This window comes from Molothrus ater, chromosome 22, assembly GCF_012460135.2.
Source record: "Molothrus ater isolate BHLD 08-10-18 breed brown headed cowbird chromosome 22, BPBGC_Mater_1.1, whole genome shotgun sequence".
Taxonomy (NCBI): domain Eukaryota; kingdom Metazoa; phylum Chordata; class Aves; order Passeriformes; family Icteridae; genus Molothrus; species Molothrus ater.
In genome coordinates, this window is record NC_050499.2 from 6934284 (window position 1) to 6953230 (window position 18947).

Consider the following 18947-nt stretch of genomic DNA (forward strand, 5'->3'; position numbering starts at 1 on the left):
TACATATATATTACAATACTTATAATGCATTATAATAATATATTATAATACATATATACATATATAATACATGTCTGTATACATATATACATGTATACATATATTATAATACATATAATATATTATAATCATATAATACATATATACATACATAATACACGTACATATACATATATACATCTATAATATATTATTACATTGCTGTTTGCAGTGTTGCAGGGGAATCTGCTGTGGCATTTCTGGGGTCACCATGCCCAAACTGAGGCCATTCATTATTCAGGGAGGATTTGCTCTTAGTGCCAGCTCTGCCTCCTGCTGTGGAACTCCTGGGTTGGGTTTGCATTTTGGGCTGACCCAAGCAGAGCAGAAGGAGTTTGGGATGAGTGGACAAGTTTTCCTTTGCCATCAGTGGCTCTGGGGAAAGGAATGTTGGTTATTTTACCTCTCTCAGTCTGCATTGTGCTCGTGCCTCTTGCAGCCTGTCCCAGCTGCTTTTTTCTGCTGGGGAGGGGCCACGTTGATGGGATTTCATTGTGGGACCCAGGAATACAAAAATAAACCCTCCCAGCCCCACTGTGGCCTTCATTCCAGCAGCAAGCAGTTGTTAGTGGCAGCAGAAATGTGTCCCAGAGATGCAGAAATAGCAGTGGCAGAGCTGGAGCAGGCTCTGGGCAGGGGCCCCATCTGCTTCTGATAAAAATGTGGGGAGAGAAAATGCAGAAAATACAAAAAAACCAGAAAATACAGAAAAGTGGTGGCTGCTCCCACTCCTCCCTTTCTGTGTCTGCCCAGAATCTCAGGATATCCTGAAGCCACCAGGATCAGCCAAGTCCAGCTCCTGGCCTGCACAGACACCCCAGAATCCCAGCAGAGAGGGTTGTTTGTGCAGCAGAAAGTGAATTAATGTTGCTTTTCCACTTGCTGCACTTTCCAGCTTTGATGCCAGCTCTTTCTGCCTCCTAAGGCATCCTGGAAAATGGGAACACCAAGTCCTTTTTGCCCTTCCATGGCCATTAACCTTGTGCTGTGTGCCTGAGCCCAAGTGTTTTCTGAATTAGAGTGGGAAGTGCTGCTGTCCTTGGGTGCAGTGGTGGTTCCTGGCTCTGTGTGTAATGCATGGCACAGGTTTGTGCTGGGAATTTTGGAGAACTTCATTTGGGTGGAAGAGGGCAGGGTTGGAATCCTGTGCTGTGAGCGCCTGACTTGCAGGCACAAAGAAATTGGGTTTAATTTCACTGAAATTTGGTTTCATTTCACTGAAATTGAGTTTGATTTCACTGAAATTGCGTTTAATGTCACCGAAATCGGGTTTAATTTCACTGAAATAAAGGCAGTTTCTTGGCTGTCCTGACCTGTCAGAATCCAGATTATCCCCAGTGAATATTGGGGCTGAACTGAGCCATTCCTGCAGGTTTTGCCTTTATTCCTTTCTGGATCCTCTGAAGGAGCAGATCAGCAGAGTGGTGCTTTCTGACCTTAAAATACATGGTTTAGGAGGGCAGAGCCCCCATCCATGTGTAATTCAGGAAACTGGCAGGAATCCCAGTTTTCATGGGCACTTACAAAGGATTATTTCATGTGCTTGCTGGGCAGGGGATGAAGGGAGCAGGGCTGAAGATGTTTTCCTTTTTATTTTTCTCTAAGGAATGTTCAGTTCTCCACTTTCATTGCCACTGAAGAATGTCAGGGACATTGCTCATCCTGTCAGGATTTTCTGCTGCAGCCTAGACCTGTTCTTTGTCCTTTCTGGCCTTATTTGCCCCAGTTTACACCAGTATTGTTTTTATTATGAACCAAAAAAAACTGCATTGCCCTTTTATTGTCAGATAAACTCAGGAGGTTCTGATTTGTGTGGGGTTTTTTCCTCATCTGTGTTGATAGGGGAGGGTTTTTATATCCAGGTTTTCTCAGGGAAAAGGTGACATCCTGAACTCTGTTTCTGGGAGATGGTGAGAAAAGGGCCTTGCAAATAACCAAAGGAATGTGGGTAACAAAGAACACAAGTTATTATTTAATAGGAATTGTTGGGAAGAAGGTATTCCAGTTTCATCCCTTCCAGAACCTTCTGCCATGGCTGTTTTTGTGATGCCTGTCCACACATTTGATGGGGAATGTTGCGCTGTCCCAAATGAAGTTTTTGCACTGATCAGATTCCATTTTTTAGCCTGAAATGATGGGGAGAGTTTGCAGTGTTGATTTCCCCTCTTGTTCCTGCTTCTCTGTACAGCCTGGGTGAGGCTGGGGAATCAGGGCTGGGATTTGGGCTGGAAGAGCAGAGATGGGCTCTGGTGGTGGGGATGGCAGCAGGATGTTGGATCTGGGGTGGGTGGGCAATGTTGTGTTGTCCCAACTGAATTTTTGCACTGATAAAATTCCATTTTTCAGCCTGAAACGATGGGCAGAGTTTGCAGTGTGTGGTTTCCCCTCGTATTATTCCTGGTTCTGGAGTCAGGGCTGGGATTTGGGCTGGAAAAGCAGAGATGGGCTCTGGTGGTGGGGATGGCAGCAGGATGTTGGACCTGGGCTGGGTGGGCAATGTTGTGTTGTCTCAAATGAAGTTCTGCACTGATCAAATTCCTCTTTTCAGCCTTGAACAATGGGGTGGCAGCAGGAAATTGGATCTGGGATGTTCAGCTGTGTCTCTCAGTGCTCCCTGGGGATGCTTTAAAGCAAAGAGCAATTAATGGTGGTGATTGCAGGAGGGTTTTAGTGGGGCAGGAGTGCTGGCCAGGCTCTGGCACTCCGCACATCGATCCCTGCTGCCTCTGGCTCTGCCTTTGTCACTCTGGGGACATTTCCATTCTGCTGCTGCTCTCAGAGGACGTTTCTCTGACTCCTGCTGCCTTTTCTGGCTGTTTTCTGCATTCCAGAGCAGTGCTGCTGTTCTTGTGCTGTCATTTCACACCCAGGGGAGGAGCAGGGAGTGTGGGAGGGGAGGAATTCAGCAGGAATCCTCAGGTGCTTTAAAGGTCTTTGCCCTCACAGATCACTGAGCATCTCCTTCCCTTCCCGTTCCCTTGCAGTGAGTGCTTCTTACACTGTAATTCCAATTAAAACATTGCAGGGACCAGGAAAACGTGGCAAAGCTGATTGGATGAGAGCCCTGTTGTTAGCATCAGCCAAAGACATCAGTGTTCAAAGTCATCTCGGGATTTGGGGAGATGAATCTCTGTGGGTGCCTTCTTCATTTTATTGGGGTTTTTCAGAGTGTCAGGCGCCCAGCAGCAGCAGGAGTCTGATTCCCTTTTCTTCAGTTTTCCCTCTATCCTGGATTTTACTGCAGAAGGAGAGGTGAAAATCCAGTTGTGTTTGGAGATCACTGGAGGTGTGAAAATCCAGTGAAATTCATTTTGTGTTTGGAGATCACTGGAGGTGTGAAAATCCAGTGAAATCCATTTTGTGTTTGGAGATCACTGGAGAGAGAGGTGTGAAAATCCAGTTGTGTTTGGAGATCATTGGAGGTGTGAAAATCCAGTGAAATCCATTTTGTGTTTGGAGATCGCTGGAGATTGTGTCTTGGTGCTTTCTTGCAAAAATATAATCTAGTATAATTTAATTAAATTAAATTATAAATTTCATAAAATTTAGTAAATTCTTGCAAGTAGGAGTAAGTTATCCAGTTGTGTTTGGAGATCACTGGAGAGAGAGGTGTGAAAATCCAGCGAAAATCCATTTTGTGTTCGGAGATCACTGGAGATTGTATCTTGGTGCTTTCTTGGAGTAAATTCTTGCAGATCTTGGAGTAAATTCTTGCAGGCAGGAGTAAGTTATCCAGTTGTGTTTGGAGATCACTGGAGGTTTTCTTTTGGTGCTTTCTTGGAGTAAATTCTTGCAAGTCTTGGAGTGAATTCTTGCAAGCAGGAGTAAGTTATTTCAAGGAGTGTCTTGCTTGTAGAGACCAAGGGAGGTTCAGAGCTGAGCTCCTGAATTTCTCTTAAATTCTGGGCCACAAAAGCTCAGCTGAAGCCTTCTTTGTGTGCCTCGCACAGCTGATGGGTTGCAGTGATTACATTTCTTGTGCTGGCGAATTCCCCCTGGGTTTCCAGGAGCCTGCCCGGAGGCCAGGGATGAGGGCTGAAGGTTTTTCCTGGCTCCTGGCAATCCTGGCAGTGTTTATCCTGTCACTCCCAGCTGATGCTCAAGGCTTTGCACCCCCTGGCCGGGCTCAGATTCTTTTTGTTCCTCCCTTGGCATCACCTGGTTTTGAGCTTCTGTAAATGATGTCTAAATCTGGGGTTGTGTGAACTGTTCCTGTCATTGGAGGGGCTCTGATTTATTGCCTTCACCTTGGCTGTGCTGTGCAGACAGCGCTGGAGGGGTGAGCAGCAGAGAGCAGTGAACAAGCTCAGTTCTCCCTTGCCTAAAGGGATTTTTGCTTCCTATGCTTGCTGAGCAAATAGAGCAGTGGTTCAGCATGTTGTTCTTCCCAGCCTTCTGGTTTGGTTATAATAATATTCCAGTTTTTATTAATGATTCTGATAGCCCTGATTATGTTCTGGAGGTTCTTTCTCTTGCAGTTAACATACACTGAAATGTTACCCACAAATTCCAGTGGCACTGCAGAGGACATCAGAGAAAAGAATGAGAAATAATTCTGATCTTTTCTTGTTGTACTTGTTGTGAACTTGGGAGATGTGTTATGGAGATTTGATTAGCAAAGGGTGCTTTCTTAATTTGTCAGTGGTGACATTCTACAAATTCTACACATGAATTTCCCAAATTCTACACATGAATTTCCTGAATTCTGCGCTTGAATGTCCCAAATTCTGCACAAGAATTTCCCTCATTCTACACATGAATTTCCCAAATTCTAAACAAGAATTTCCGTCATTCTACACATGAATTTCCCAAATTCTACACATGAATTTCCCAAATTCTGCACAAGAATTTCCCTCATTCTACACAAGAATTTCCCTCATTCTACACATGAATTTCCCAAATTCTGCACAAGAATTTCCCTCATTCTACACATGAATTTCCCAAATTCTGCACTTCAATGGTGATGGTGTTTGGATTGCAGGACCAACTAGGTCTCGTTGCAATGTGTTTATGAGAGTAATGGGTTTTTTTTTAATAGAGATTGGTTAGTTTTCTGTGAATCATGAAGTTCATACTAATTATTGCCCCTTGCAGCAGCACTTGAGGGTGAAATCTGGGGCTGGCTGGTGGCTGGGGAGGAGTGGGGCTTGCAGGGAGCAGGGGTTGCTGCCTCTGAGGAAGAGGAGCAGCTCCTCCCTGGAGCCCCTCCTGCCTGACAAACAGGAATTTTGTGCTCCCTGCATGTGAAAAATGAGTATTTTATGATTGGCTTTTCCCAAATATTCAAATGAATATTATATGTGTTGTGTTAGAAAGTGATGCTGTGTTAATTCTCTTAAGTAGTGTGTTAAAGATAGTTTTAGGTTATAACATAATGTTAAAGTAGAAACTGTGCTATGTAAGGTATTTTTTAAGAAAGGACTCGCACTGAGATAGCAGCCACAGGACACCTGAATCTTTCAGAGAAAGGGAATTTATTGCTCCCTTATCAGAAGAAATGAACTTCTGCCTGCCTTGCTCAGCCTGAAGAGCTGTCAGGATTCAGAGGAAGAAGCTGACACTGCCCAGCCAGAATCCTGTGTTTGAATGGAATTTCTGCACCATGGATGAGCTGTATGAACATGCAACAGGCTGTTGTTTTTAAGGGTTAATCCTCTGTTAACGTGGGTCCTTTTTTGGGCTGCCCAGAAAAGGTACCTGGACTGTCCCTAACTCTTTATTTCTATTGTCTCCTATTGTCCTAATCCAAATTGTCCAAATTATTATTCCTCTAATTACATTGCTATTTTTATAACCATTTGATTACTATGAAACTGTTGGAATTTTAAAACCAAGTGATTGGCGTTTTTCACACTGCAGGATGCAGTTTGTGCTGCTCTGCACCCTGCCAAGACAACCTGGCTGCTGCAAGAGCAGCCTCGAGTCCTGAGCTTTTACACATCCTGCTTCTCTCATCTGCTCCAGGTTCTTCCCTCTCACCCACCCAGATTTCTCTTCCAGCATGAGATTGTAACTTGCTTGGTTTTTAATTAAAGTTGTCCATCCTCTGATTTAATGGCTCCATAAAGCATCCTGGCTTACCCTGCCTCAGGTAAATGAAAATATTTGCTGTGGTAAATAGGACTATTAGTTTTATGATCCATAGCAATAAAAAGCTTTTATCAAGAATGTCATCAAAAGAGGCATAAAATTGTGTTCCATGTAAAAAACACTGAGATGTCTGGGAAGTTTTACTGCAATTCATAAATTTCTGTAGGGAAAGGTGTTAATAGGATCATTTTTTGCTGTGCCTTGTGGTCATTTAAAAATTAAAAGCTCTTGTGAGCAGATATCCTGTACAAGGAAGTGATGGGGTCACAAGGTGGACATAATTGGAATTATTCCCTTTTCCCTGCACAGATTCCCCACATCAGCTTGGCCGTGTGGCTTTGCTCAGGAGCAGAATAATCCTGACTGGGATGGAGCAGAGGAGGAGTCTCTGAGTGCCCTGCCTGTGCTTTTGTGCTGCCACAGCTGCCTGGGCCCTGACTGCAGCTGGTGGCCAAGCCCACCCATCCCTGGCACTCTGAAACCATCCCCAGGGATGGGTGGGCTTGGCTGGGAGAGCCCCCCTGTCCCTTGGGGGTGTGTGCTGGGTGAGACCCCCAGGCCAGGGGGCTCCTCAGTGCCCAAGCTGGGCCCTTTGATAGAATAATTTGAATTTTGTCAGCTCTGGAAGTGAACGGCAGTTGTTTCCTCAGTGCCCAGGCTGGGCCCTTTGATAGAATAATTTGAATTTTGTCGGCTCTGGAAGTGAACAGCAGTCGGTTCCTCAGTGCCCAGGCTGGGCCCTTTGATAGAATAATTTGAATTTTGTCGGCTCTGGAAGTGAACAGCAGCTGGTTTTCCTGCAGCAGGGACTGAATTGCCCTTCTGCCACCCCCAGCATCCACCAGGTGCTGCTGGGAATGGGGAATCCCGGTGGCAATGGGGATTTTCCTGCCTGCCGTGGGCAGGGCAGACAGGAGGGTGGCTGGAGGCAGAGCTTTGCCAGCAGCAGAGCTGCCCTGGCCCTGGGGGCTGTGCCAGAGCCCAGTCCCTCCCCAGTCCCCCTGTGGGTTTGGGATTGGGCTGGGGCAGGGCAGGGGGGCTCCCCCTGTGCCTGCTGCGCTCCTGGGGTGCTCAGCAGGGTGGGGAGCAGCCCCCGCAGCCAGGGCCACCAGCTGGGCTTGGGCTCTTTGTTTTGGGGTCTCCCTCCCCTGCAGGTGCCTTTGAGCACACTTGTTCTTATTTTGAGATGTTCCTCCCCAGAGGTGGCTTTGCTGTCTTTATTTTGGGGTGTCTCTCCCCTGCAGGTGAATTTGGTGTCTTTATTTTGGGGTGTCTCTCCCCTGCAGGTGAATTTGGTGTCTTTATTTTGGGGTGTCCCTCCCCTGGAAATAGCTTTGGGCACATCTTTATTTTGGGATGTCCCTCCCTGAAAGTGAATTTGGTGTCTTTATTTTGGGGTGTTCCTCCCCTGCAGGTGAATTTGGTGTCTTTATTTTGGGGTGTCCCTCCCTGAAGGTGAATTTGGTGTCTTTATTTTGGGGTGTTCCTCCCCTGAAGGTGAATTTGGTGTCTTTATTTTGGGGTGTCCCTCCCCTGGAAATAGCTTTGGGCACATCTTTATTTTGGGGTGTCCCTCCCTGAAGGTGAATTTGGTGTCTTTATTTTGGGGTGTTCCTCCCCTGAAGGTGAATTTGGTGTCTTTATTTTGGGGCATCCCTCCCCTTTGGGCACACCTTTATTTGGGATGTCCCTTTCCTGAAGGTGGTTTTGGTTTCTTTACTTTGGGCTGTCCCTCCCCTTTGGGCACACCTTTATTTATTTTGGGGTGTCCCACCCTTGGAGGTGGCTTTGGGCACACATTTATTTTAGGGCATCCCTCCCCTTTGGGCACACCTTTATTTCGGAGTGTCCCTCCCATTTGGGCACACCTTTATTTGGGATGTCCCTCCCTGAAGGTGAATTTGGTTTCTTTATTTTGGGGTGTCCCTCTCCTGGAGGTGGCTTTGGGCACACATTTCTTTATTTTGGAGCGTCCCTGCCCTTCGGACCCCTTTATTTCGGGCTGTTCCGTGCTGCTCCTGCCCTCTCTCCAGGTCCTGCCATTCCCCAAAGGGCTCCTCCATCCCCGCCTCCCGTTCCTGGCAGATTTAGGAGCGGTTGCCATGGCGACGGGGCAGGAATGGGATCCGCAGCCCAGCTGGGATCAATCCCAGCTGCTGCCGCTGCCTCCTCCTCCTCCTCCTCCTCCTCCTCCTCCCGAGCGCTCGGCGCATTTTTAATAAAGTGACCGCGCACAGGAGCCTTGTCTTTGTCTTGTTAAGCCTTTGTTGTGCATTAAACCCCCGGGGCTTTCACCGTAATCTGCTGCAAACCCCGCCCTTGCTCCATGTGCCCGCCGCATCCAGGAGTTGTTTCCTTCCTGGTGGTTTTTATTCCTGGAATTGGGTTGAATTGGTGAATCGTTGCTAGAAATGAAGGGAATTAAAGGTGCAGCCTGTGAGAATGGAGCCAGGGGTTCGGTGACACCTGAATTCGTCCCTGCTGGGCTTTGTTTGCCCAGATATTCTGGATGTTTTGATTTTGGGTTTTTTGATTCTGGATTTTTTGTATTCTGGGTTTCTGGGTTTTGTTGATTCTGTTTTTTTTTTAATTCTGTTTTTTTAATTTTTTTTTTATCCTAGGTTTTTTTGATTCTGGGTTTTTTGTTTCTGTTTTTTTGTTTTGTTTTTGATTTTTTTTTTTTATTCTGGGCTTTTTTTTATTCTGTTTTTTTTTTTTTTTTTTATTCTGGGGTTTTTTGATTCTGAATTTTTTTTTTTTTTTTTTTTTTTTTTTTTTTTTTTTTTTTTTTGATTCTGGGTTTTCTCTGGGCTTTGTTGCAGTAATGCATCATTTCCTGGGTTACCTGTGACAGAATTCCTGCTCCTGGAGACCCACTCCAAGGCAAAGCCCATCCAAATTCCCTCCTGGGCTCAGAGTGGGAGGGAGGGAGAGCCCTTAGAGCTTAGAGGGAGGTGCAGTGTGGGCACATCCCTGGGGATGTGAGTGTGGGGAGACCCCAGTGCTGGAGTGGGGTGAGGATTCCAGGAGGTGAGGGTTTCAGAAGGTGAGGATTCCAGGTGAGGATTCCAGGAGGATTCCAGGAGGTGAGGGTTTCGGAAGGTGAGGATTCCAGGAGGATTTCAGGAGATGAGGATTCCAGGTGAGGATTCCAGGAGGGTTTCAGAAGGATTTCAGGAGGTGATGGTTTCAGAAGGTGAGGATTCCAGGAGGATTTCAGGAGGTGATGGTTTCAGAAGGTGAAGATTCCAGGTGAGGATTCCAGGAGGATTTCAGGAGGTGAGGATTCCAGGTGAGGATTCCAGGAGGATTTCAGAAGGATTTCAGGAGGTGATGGTTTCAGAAGGTGAGGATTCCAGGTGAGGATTTCAGGAGGTGAGGGTTTCAGGAGGTGAGGATTCCAGGTGAGGATTCCAGGAGGATTTCAGTAGGTGAGGATTCCAGGAGGATTTCAGAAGGATTTCAGGAGGTGAGGGTTTTGGAAGGTGAAGATTCCAGGTGAGGATTCCAGGAGGATTTCAGAAGGATTTCAGGAGGTGAGGGTTTTGGAAGGTGAAGATTCCAGGTGAGGATTCCAGGAGGATTTCAGGAGGTGAGGATTCCAGGAGGGTTTCAGGAGGTGAGGATTCCAGGTGAGGATTCCAGGAGGTGATGGTTTCAGTAGGTGAGGATTCCAGGTGAGGATTCCAGGAGGGTTTCAGGAGGTGAGGATTTCAGGAGGTGAGGATTCCAGGTGAGGATTCCAGGAGGATTTCAGAAGGATTTCAGGAGGTGAGGGTTTTGGAAGGTGAGGATTCCAGGAGGGTTTCAGTCCTCGCTGAGCTCCAGGTGGGCCCTCTCGGGGTCTGTGCTGAGCTGCTGGGGCTGGAAAGGAGCAGTGCTTTTGTGGGAAGGGAGGGATGCGAGGGGCTGAACTCCATTTGCCTGAGGGAGTAGAAGCCCACAGTAAATCCCTACCTGGGTGTGTTTAGCGTTCCAGGATACTCCTTTGGAGCCAGAGCAGTGTGAGCACTCGTATTCCTGTTCCAGGTGTGTCACCTTTGGAATTTGGGCAGCCACAGACCCTGTTGCCAACAATTTACTTTTTTTACTTTATTTCCTTTATTTCCTGCCCAGGTACAGCCTCCTGCCTTAAGCTCAGCCTGAGCCCAGCAGGGACACAGCCTCCCTGCCTATTATCAAAACCACGGCTTAATTTGAGCTCATTTCTTTTGTTGAGATGCAAAACTAATTATATTGAACTACAGATGAACAGGAAGTTGCATTAGCAAATTTGTTGTCTTTTCTTTTTTTTTTTTTTTAATCAATGGGGAATTATTCAGCATTTTTTGGGGGCTGGGGAACTTTATAACCAGATAAAAGATATGGGGGAGGGCAGAGCTATAAAAAGTGTTATTGTGTGATTATGAAGAGGGCCTTTTAATGCAGTTATTATGTGATGCTAAAAAGGCCTTTATTGCTTGAAGTTGGAAGCAGAATACAAATGGGCTCGCAGTGTCTATTAAACGAAGAGTGGAAAAAATAGTCCCCATTTCCCTGAGCTGCAAAGCAAAAATAACGATTAAACAGCGATTAAAATCAGCAGAGCTGGCTTTGTGTGTGAGCTGAGGGTGGGCATGGTTGGTGAGATTGCAGGTGTGAAAAACGCCAATCACTTGGTTTTAAAATTCCAAAAGTTTCATAGTAATCAAATGGTTATAAAAATAGCAATAGAATTAGAGTAATAATAATTTTGGACAATTTGGATTCAGACAATAGGAGACAATAAAAACAAAGAGTTAGGGACAGTCCAGGTACCTTTTCTGGGCAAAATAAGCCCGAAAAAGGGCCCACATGAACAGAGGATTAACCCTTAAAAGCAACAGCCTGTTGCATATTCATACAGCTCATCCATGATGCAGAAATTCCATTCAAGCACAGGATTCTGGCTGGGCAGTGTCAGCTTCTTCCTCTGAATCCTGACAGCTCTTCAGGCTGAGCAAGGCAGGCAGAAGTTCATTTCTTCTGATAAGGGAGCAATAAATTCCCTTTCTCTGAAAGATTCAGGTGTCCTGTGGCTGCTATCTCAGTGCGAGTCCTTTCTTTAAAAAATATCTTACACAGCATAGTTTCTATTTTAACATTATGTTGTAACCTAAAACTATATTTAACACACTGCTTAAGAGAATTAACACAGCATCACTTTCTAACATAGCACAAATAACATTCATTTGAATATCTGCCAAAAGCCAATCATAAAATACACATTTTTCACAACAGGCACAGCCCCTTGTTCTGGGGACTCGTGTGTCTCGGTGACAGTGGCAGCAAACCCAGGCTCTCTGGTGTGAAGTGAGGACAGAGGAGCTGGGAATGTCACTGTCACAGTTTCCGAAAAATCCCTTCACCGGGATTTTCTGAAAAATCCGAAAAATTTCAGAAATTTTTCTGAAAAATCCCTTTGCCAGGATTTCTTCTCCTGGGAAGCTGAGAAGCCTCAGAGAAAAATGAAAGCAATATTATCTCATTTGCTTCTTGTGTGTTTGGCTGCTGTGCAATGTGGTTTGGACGTTGTTTATCCAGCAGGTGGTTCTTTGATTGGTTTCATGTGAATTGTCTTAACTTAATGACCAATCATGGTCAGGCACTGTCAGGACTCTGGAACCAGTCAGGAATTTTCCATTATTATCTTTTTAGCCTTCTGTCTGCATCCTTTCTGTATTCTTTAGCATAGTTTTAGTGCATTAAACCCCCAGGGCTTTCCCCATAACCACGGGCTCTGCAAATCATTCTTTATTCTGTATTTGCAGTGAGATGGTCCCTGCTTGTGCGATTTCCTCCTGTTGTGTGCAGCTGGTGTGGCACAGCCAGGCTGAAAAAAGCTGTAAAGGTGCAGCCCAGGTGCTGAATTGGGGGTGATGGAGAGTTCAGTGCTTTCCACGGAGCCTGGAGCAGAAATCACCTGGGCACGGGATGAGAGGCATTGAGCAGCCCCGCCAGGGCTGCGTTTGCAGCTGGGGAGAGAAATCTGAATTTCTGTCAGATCCCAGAGGGTTCCCATTTCAGCAGCTCCCAGTGCTGAGCAGAGAAGTGCTCTGGAAGCCCTTCCTTGGGCTGGTTTTCCCAGCTCAGGAGCTCCAGGGGTACCTGAATGTCCCTGTCTGGAGTCACTGCAGGATGTGCAGCCCCTGGGTGACCCTGGGCAGAGCTGGAGCCCTCAGCAGTCCCAGCTCTGCTTCCAGCCGGCTCCTGGCTGGGTTCTTGGGGTTTTGGGTATTTGGAATTTATCAGGACAGCTGCTGAGCTGCAGAGAGGAGAGCAGCAAAGTGCAGGGGCCTTGCACTGGGGTTATCCCAGCTCCCATTATTGCTTCTCCTGGAGAGAAGGGCCGTGGCAGGGGGGGTGTTGGCCACAGGAACGTGCTCAGAAAATCCTGATATTGCTGTGCTTTCCCCCTGAGGGCAGGCAGAGCTCCCCCACTCCAGACTCACTGCCTGACCCCCTCAGCCCTTTAGGGAGTGTTGCCATTGGCACGCACAGCCAGGTTTTCATTGCCGAAGCAGTGCTTGTTTCTCATAACCCCAGGTGTGCTTGGCAGCTGGAATAATGCCTCTGTGGTCTGGAGGTAAAATTAGCTGCTCTGGGAGAGAGATTTTCAGCTTTTCGTGCACTACATGAAAGCACAGAGGGTGTTTTCCAAAGAAAACCTATTTTGGCGTCCTCAAATTCAACTTGACCCGGGCTTGTTAGGCCACAGATCTGCTGTGGAATTAAGCTATAGCTGGAGGAGAGCCAGAATCCAATTACATTTTCTGCCTAATGGGTCATAATTTATGCAATGGAGAAGGAGGCATGGATGGTGCTGGGGGAAAAGGGCACTGGGCCTGCGTGGGTGTGCACTGGGAGGGGCTGCTGGTAAATCGGAATGGACAGGGCAGAGGTGCTGTCCTTTGGTTTAAAAAGCTTTAAAATCTTTCTCTGGTGCTTCACAAACCTTGTTGTGGTGTTGAAAACCTTGTTATGGTGTTTAAAACTTTGCTGTCATGTTTAAAACCCTTCTCTCACGTTTAAAACCTCTGGTGTTTAAAACCAGCAGTTCAGATCACAAAACAGGTGTCATCCTGGACTGTGAATTGAATGAGGGATCCATGGGGATTGTAAGGCTGGCAAAGGTGTTTTGCTGGGGCCCACAGCCCGTGTCTGACTGTGCTCATTCCCTTCCCAGCCTCTCTCCAAGTGGACATCGTTCCAAGCCAGGGGGAGATCAGCGTTGGAGAGTCCAAGTTCTTCTTATGTCAAGGTGGGTGCTGGCCGAAGGCCCCTGGGTTTATTTATTCAGTTTGAAATGAGACAGACCCTGCTGGGATGGAATTGCTGCTGTGGGGTCACTCAGACCCTCTGCAGTGGGGTTTGGGGCAGACCCTGGGGTTTTGGCAGCCCCTCAGCACTGGGGTTTGGGGCAGACCCTGGGGTTTGGGTCAGACTCTCAGCACTGGGGTTTGGGGCAGACCCTGGGGTTTTGGCAGCCCCTCAGCACTGGGGTTTGGGGCCATGCAGTCCTGGGCTGTCTCACTGAGCTGTGGGGTCAGTCAGCCCCTCAGCAGTGGGGTTTGGGGATGCTGCAGTCCAGACCTGCAGTCTCACCCTGCTCTCTCTCTCTGTCCCCTGCAGTGGCCGGGGAGGCCAGGTCCAAGGACATCTCGTGGTTCTCCCCGAACGGGGAGCGGCTGAGCCCGGGCCAGCAGCGCATCTCGGTGGTGCGCAACGATGACTTCTCCTCCACGCTCACCATCTACAACGCCAACATCGACGACGCCGGCATCTACAAGTGTGTGGTCAGCAGCCCCGAGGAGGGCGACTCCGAGGCCACTGTCAACGTCAAGATTTTCCGTAAGGAACCCCCACATGGCCCTTTTCTTGCCCCCCTGGCTCTTGTCATGCTCCCCCTGGCTCTTTCCTTTCTCCCCTGGCTCTTTCCTTACCCCTCTGGATCTTCCCTTGCCTTCCCAGCTCTTTTCTTGCCCCTTCACTCTTGTCTTGTCCCCCCCAGCTCCTTTCTTGCCCCCCCTGGCTGTTCCCTTGTGCCCCTGTGGTGTTTTCTGAGACCCCCGACATTGGAAGGAATGAGGGAGTTGAGAATCTGACTGACTCCATGTTCTTAGAAGGCTGATTTATTATTTTATGATATTATATTATATAAAAGAATGCTCTACTGAAACTGCACTAAAGAATAGAGAAAGGATACAGACAGAAGGCTCAAAGATAATAATGAAAACTCGTGACTCTCTCTAGAGCCCCAACACAGCTTGACCATGATTGGCCAATAAGTAAAAACAATTCACATGTTGGATAAACAATCTCCAACCACATTCCAAAGCAGCAAAACTCAGGAGAAGCCAATCAGATAATTATTGTTTTCCTTTCTCTCTGAGGCTTCTCAGCTTCCCAGGAGTTAATCCTGGGCAAGGGGATTTTTCAGAAAATGTGACAGTGACACCCCCCTGGCTCTTTCCTCTTCCCCCTGTGTAGAATTTGCAGCAGCCCTGACGAGGGGAGAGATGAGTGAATCTGACTCCATGTTCTTAGAAGGCTGATTTATTGTGATATGATATGAAATTATATACTAAAACTATACTAAACTATAGAGGAAGGATATATCAGGAGGTTAGAAAAGAATGAATAATAAAAACCTGTGACAGACTCAGAGAGTCTGACACAGCTGGCTGTGGTTGGTCATTAAAATAAAACAATTCACATGCTGAGTAAACAATTCTCCAAATCACATTCTGAAGTACCAAAACAGGGAGAAGCTGAAGCTTCCCAGCTTCTTAGGAGAAGAAATCCTGGTGAAGGGATTTTTATAAAATATCACAGTAAGAGGCATCCTGTGGGCAGTGATTCACTCCCACCTCGATCCTCCCCTGGGAACAAGGAGATCTCTGGGGTTTGGGGGTTTCTCTGCTCCAGCTGTGCTGAGGAAGCTGCAGTGACCCTCTCCATTCCCATTTTCCAGAAAAGCTGATGTTCAAGAACGCTCCCACCCCCCAGGAGTTCAAGGAAGGGGACGACGCTGTGATCGTGTGCGACGTGGTCAGCTCGCTGCCCCCCACCATCATCTGGAAGCACAAAGGCAGGGATGTCATCCTCAAAAAGGATGGTAAGGGCTTGCTTCTTGTCCATCTCCCTCCCACACACAGTGCTGGTGGTCACAAGGGATGGGGAAGCAGCTGTGCCCGACCCAAGGCCATGGGATGTGGATTTAGTCACCCCAGGTGCTGTGGTTTGCCTGTGGCAGGGCAATCACGTTCCCACTGAAGTGGCCACCAGGCTTTGGCACCAGAATCAGCCAAGGAATGCTGGAAATAAAATACAGATGAAAGAAATGCCATCAGACAGAAAAGCTGGGTGTTGTGACACCCTCCACCTTCCTGAGGAAAGGGGCTGGAAGCTCCTTGCAAGAACATTTCCCTTTCTTCCCAAGTGCTCCAGCCAGCTGTGTCCAGAGGGGCTGGCACAGGCCCTGACTCCAGCTGAGCAGGTTTCCCACACCTGGCACACAGGTGGTGAGGCTGGAGCCCTGGGCAGGGGCATGAGTCCCCAACTGCTCCCTGGCTGGTGTGATGCAGTGTGAATGTGTCTGTGGCACCTCGTGGTGGGGCTGAGGTCACCTTCTGCTGCGGCTTAGGCTGGGAGCGCAGAGCCCACGCAGGGAGGAGAATCTGAGGCTGAAAATCCTGTTGGTTGAGATAAAAACAGTTTAACAAAGCAAAGCAGACCAAACCAAGGAATTCCTTCAGTGCACCCCATCGTTCAGCCAGGTCTGCTGTGTCCCCCTGGATCTGTTCACCTCCCTGAGCACAGCCCCAGGGCAGGGGCAGAGGCAGAGGCAGATCCAGCAGCAGATCCAGTTCTGGTGGGGAGGGAGAGGAGAGGCTGAGTGAGCTTCCCTTGCCTTTCTTTGTGCTTTGCAGTGCGCTTCATCGTTCTGTCCAACAACTACCTGCAGATCCGGGGCATCAAGAAGACAGATGAGGGCACCTACAGGTGTGAGGGGAGGATCCTGGCCCGTGGGGAGATCAACTTCAAGGACATCCAGGTCATCGTCAACGGTGAGGGGCTGGCAGCAGCACCTCACCCCAGGCTGCTGCAGGAGCTGCTGCCTCACACTCACACCATCCTCTTCCTCTGCTGTGTCCAGTAAAATGTCCATGGAACACAGGGAATATTTGCCAGGTGTTTACAGGAAAATAACCCCTCGAGGAGCCTGAGGGTTCGAGTGAGGAGCTGAGCTTGGTGGCACTCACGAGTGGTTCTGGCCACCACAATGATTTCTTTTTTGTCTCCCCACCCACTTCCCTTTCTCCCCTGTGCCGATGACTTTGGCCATGCCTCAAACTCGCTGATCAAACCCTGCAGGAGGTGATGCTGACAGGGTTTGGGTGAGTGGTGCCAGAGGTGCACAGGGGTTCTCTGTGGTTCATGACTTTGGCCATGCCTCAAACCTGCTGTTCAAACCCTGCAGGTGATGGTGCTGACAGGGTTTGGGTGAGAGGTGCACAGGAGCTCTCTGTGCTGGTGACTTTGGCCATGTCTCAGACTCTCTGGTTATGACTGATCCACCCCTGCAGGTGATGGTGCTGACAGGGTTTGGGTGAGAGGTGCACAGGAGCTCTCTGTGCTGGTGACTTTGGCCATGTCTCAGGCTCTCTGGTCAAACCCTGCAGGTGGTGATGCTGACAGGGTTTGGGTGAGAGGTGCCCAGGAGCTCTCTGTGGCTCACACCTTTGTCCTGCCCAGCTCACCCTGGCTCTGCTCTCTTGCAGTGCCTCCCTCTGTGCGTGCCAGGCAGAGCACCATGAACGCCACTGCCAACCTCAGCCAGTCTGTCACCCTGGCCTGCGATGCTGACGGCTTCCCCGAGCCCACCGTGTCCTGGACAAAGTAAGATGCTGTGTGCAGGGTCCTGCTGGGCCAGGGCTGCTTCCCCTGCAAAGGAAAGGGAATGTTCTGGCTGGGATGAGCTGGTTTTGCTCACAGCAATGGCCTTGTGATGGGGCTGAGGTCACCTTGTTGTATTTTCTGGGTCAAAGGAAGGAATGTCTGAGGCTGTGTTCTCAGAAGGCTAAATTATTATATTATATTATATCATATCATATTATATTATATTATGCTATACTAAAGAATAGAGAAAGGATACAGACAGAAGGCTACAAAGATAATAATGAAAAACTCAGGACTCCTTCCAGAGTCCTGACACAGCTTGGCTGTGATTGGTCATTAAGTTAAAACAATTCACATGAAACCAATCAAACATGCACCTGTTGGATAAACAATCTCCAACCACATTCCAAAGCAGCAAAACACAGGAGAAGCCAATCAGATAATTATTGTTTTCATTTTCTTCTGAGGCTTCTCAGCTTCCCAGGAGCAAAATCCTGGGCAAGGGGATTTTCCAGAAAATGTGACAGTGACACCACCTTCTGCTGTGGGTCAGGCTGGGAGCACAGAGCCCACCCAGGGAGGAGAATCTGAGGGTGAAAGTGCTGTTGGTTGAGATAAAAACAGTTTAATAAAGCAAAGCAAACCAAGGGATTCCTTCAGTTCTCCCCATTGCTCAGCTGTGTCCCCTCCCAGCTCCCTGCACTGCTTTGCCAGGCAGTGATTCCCACTCCAGGGACTCTGTCCTTGGAATTCTGCAGCCTTTGGTGAAGGTTAGGAGCACAGAGGGACCTGGAAAGGCTGATGGCAGCTTGGAGTGTTGCCTTGGTAGGCAAGAAACCACCTTTGGGGGGGTTACAGCTCTGTGCTGTGCCAGGAGGTGAGAGCTGGGGCAGGAAGGGGTGGGAATGGGTCTCCAGCTGAGCTCTGGAGCCCACGGGGAGAGGAGAAGGGGCTGGTCCCTCTGAGCTGCAGGGCAACGACTGCATGGCCAGGCCTGAACCAGGCTGGGCTGGCTGCTGCCACCACAGCCCCCTGTGCTCTGTGCCCCCAGGGATGGAGAGCCCGTGGAGGAGGAGGAGGAGGAGGAGGAGGACGACAAATACAGCTTCAACTCGGACGGCTCCGAGCTGGTGATCCACAGGGTGGACAAGAGCGACGAGGCCGAGTACATCTGCATTGCTGAGAACAAGGCTGGAGAGGCTGACGCCACCATCCACCTCAAAGTCTTTGGTAACAGCCCCTGGCAGCCCAGCTGGGTGCTGGGCACATGGGGGGAGCTGGGGGAGCTCTTGGTCCCGGTTAATTCATGTAATTCATGCCTGCTGCTGTGCCCCTGTGCCGTGCCGGGTGTGTTGGAGCTCCTGTCCGGAGCCATCCATCCTGTCCATCCCAGCTCCTGTCTGCTCCAGCACAGCCAGGGCTGCTGGGTCACACCCACAGCCTGCTGGAAGTGCCCTCCAGGATATTTCCTGGAGTCCTGATCCACCAAAGCTGCTGTTAAAAGGGGTTTAGCACTTGAGTGGGGCTTGCTGCAGCCTGGACGGGGAGGTGAGCTCCACCCCAGCACTGTGGGAGTGACCTCAGGCTTGCAGGGGTGAATCAGGAGCTTCCCTCCCTCCCAGGGGTATGGAGGTGCTGGGGAATGCGGGATTCTCCCTCCCTCCCAGGGGTATGGAGGTGCTGGGGAATGCGGGATTCTCCCTCCCTCCCAGGGGTCTGGAAGTGTTGGGGAATGTGGAATTCTCCCTCCCTCCCAGGGGTCTGGAATTGTTGGGGAATGTGGAATTCTCCCTCCCTCCCAAGGTCTGGAAGTGTTGGGGAATGTGGAATTCTCCCTCCCTCCCAGGGGTCTGGAGGTGCTGGGGGATGTGGAATTCTCCCTGCCTCCCAGGGGTCTG

At 48.8% G+C, this 18947-nt stretch overlaps 1 protein-coding gene across 6 annotated transcripts in view; it reads left to right on the forward strand.

Moving 5' to 3' along the window:
- NCAM1 (neural cell adhesion molecule 1) overlaps positions 1–18947 on the forward strand; it is a 93138-nt gene that overhangs the window by 31116 nt on the left and 43075 nt on the right. For all 6 annotated transcript variants that reach the window (XM_036397332.2, XM_036397340.2, XM_036397335.2 and 3 more), the window contains exons 2-7: positions 13334–13408; positions 13780–13998; positions 15122–15265; positions 16080–16217; positions 16932–17049; positions 18101–18279. In XM_036397332.2, the coding sequence (XP_036253225.1) occupies positions 13334–13408; positions 13780–13998; positions 15122–15265; positions 16080–16217; positions 16932–17049; positions 18101–18279 (873 nt within the window). The remainder of the gene's footprint in view (positions 1–13333; positions 13409–13779; positions 13999–15121; positions 15266–16079; positions 16218–16931; positions 17050–18100; positions 18280–18947) is intronic.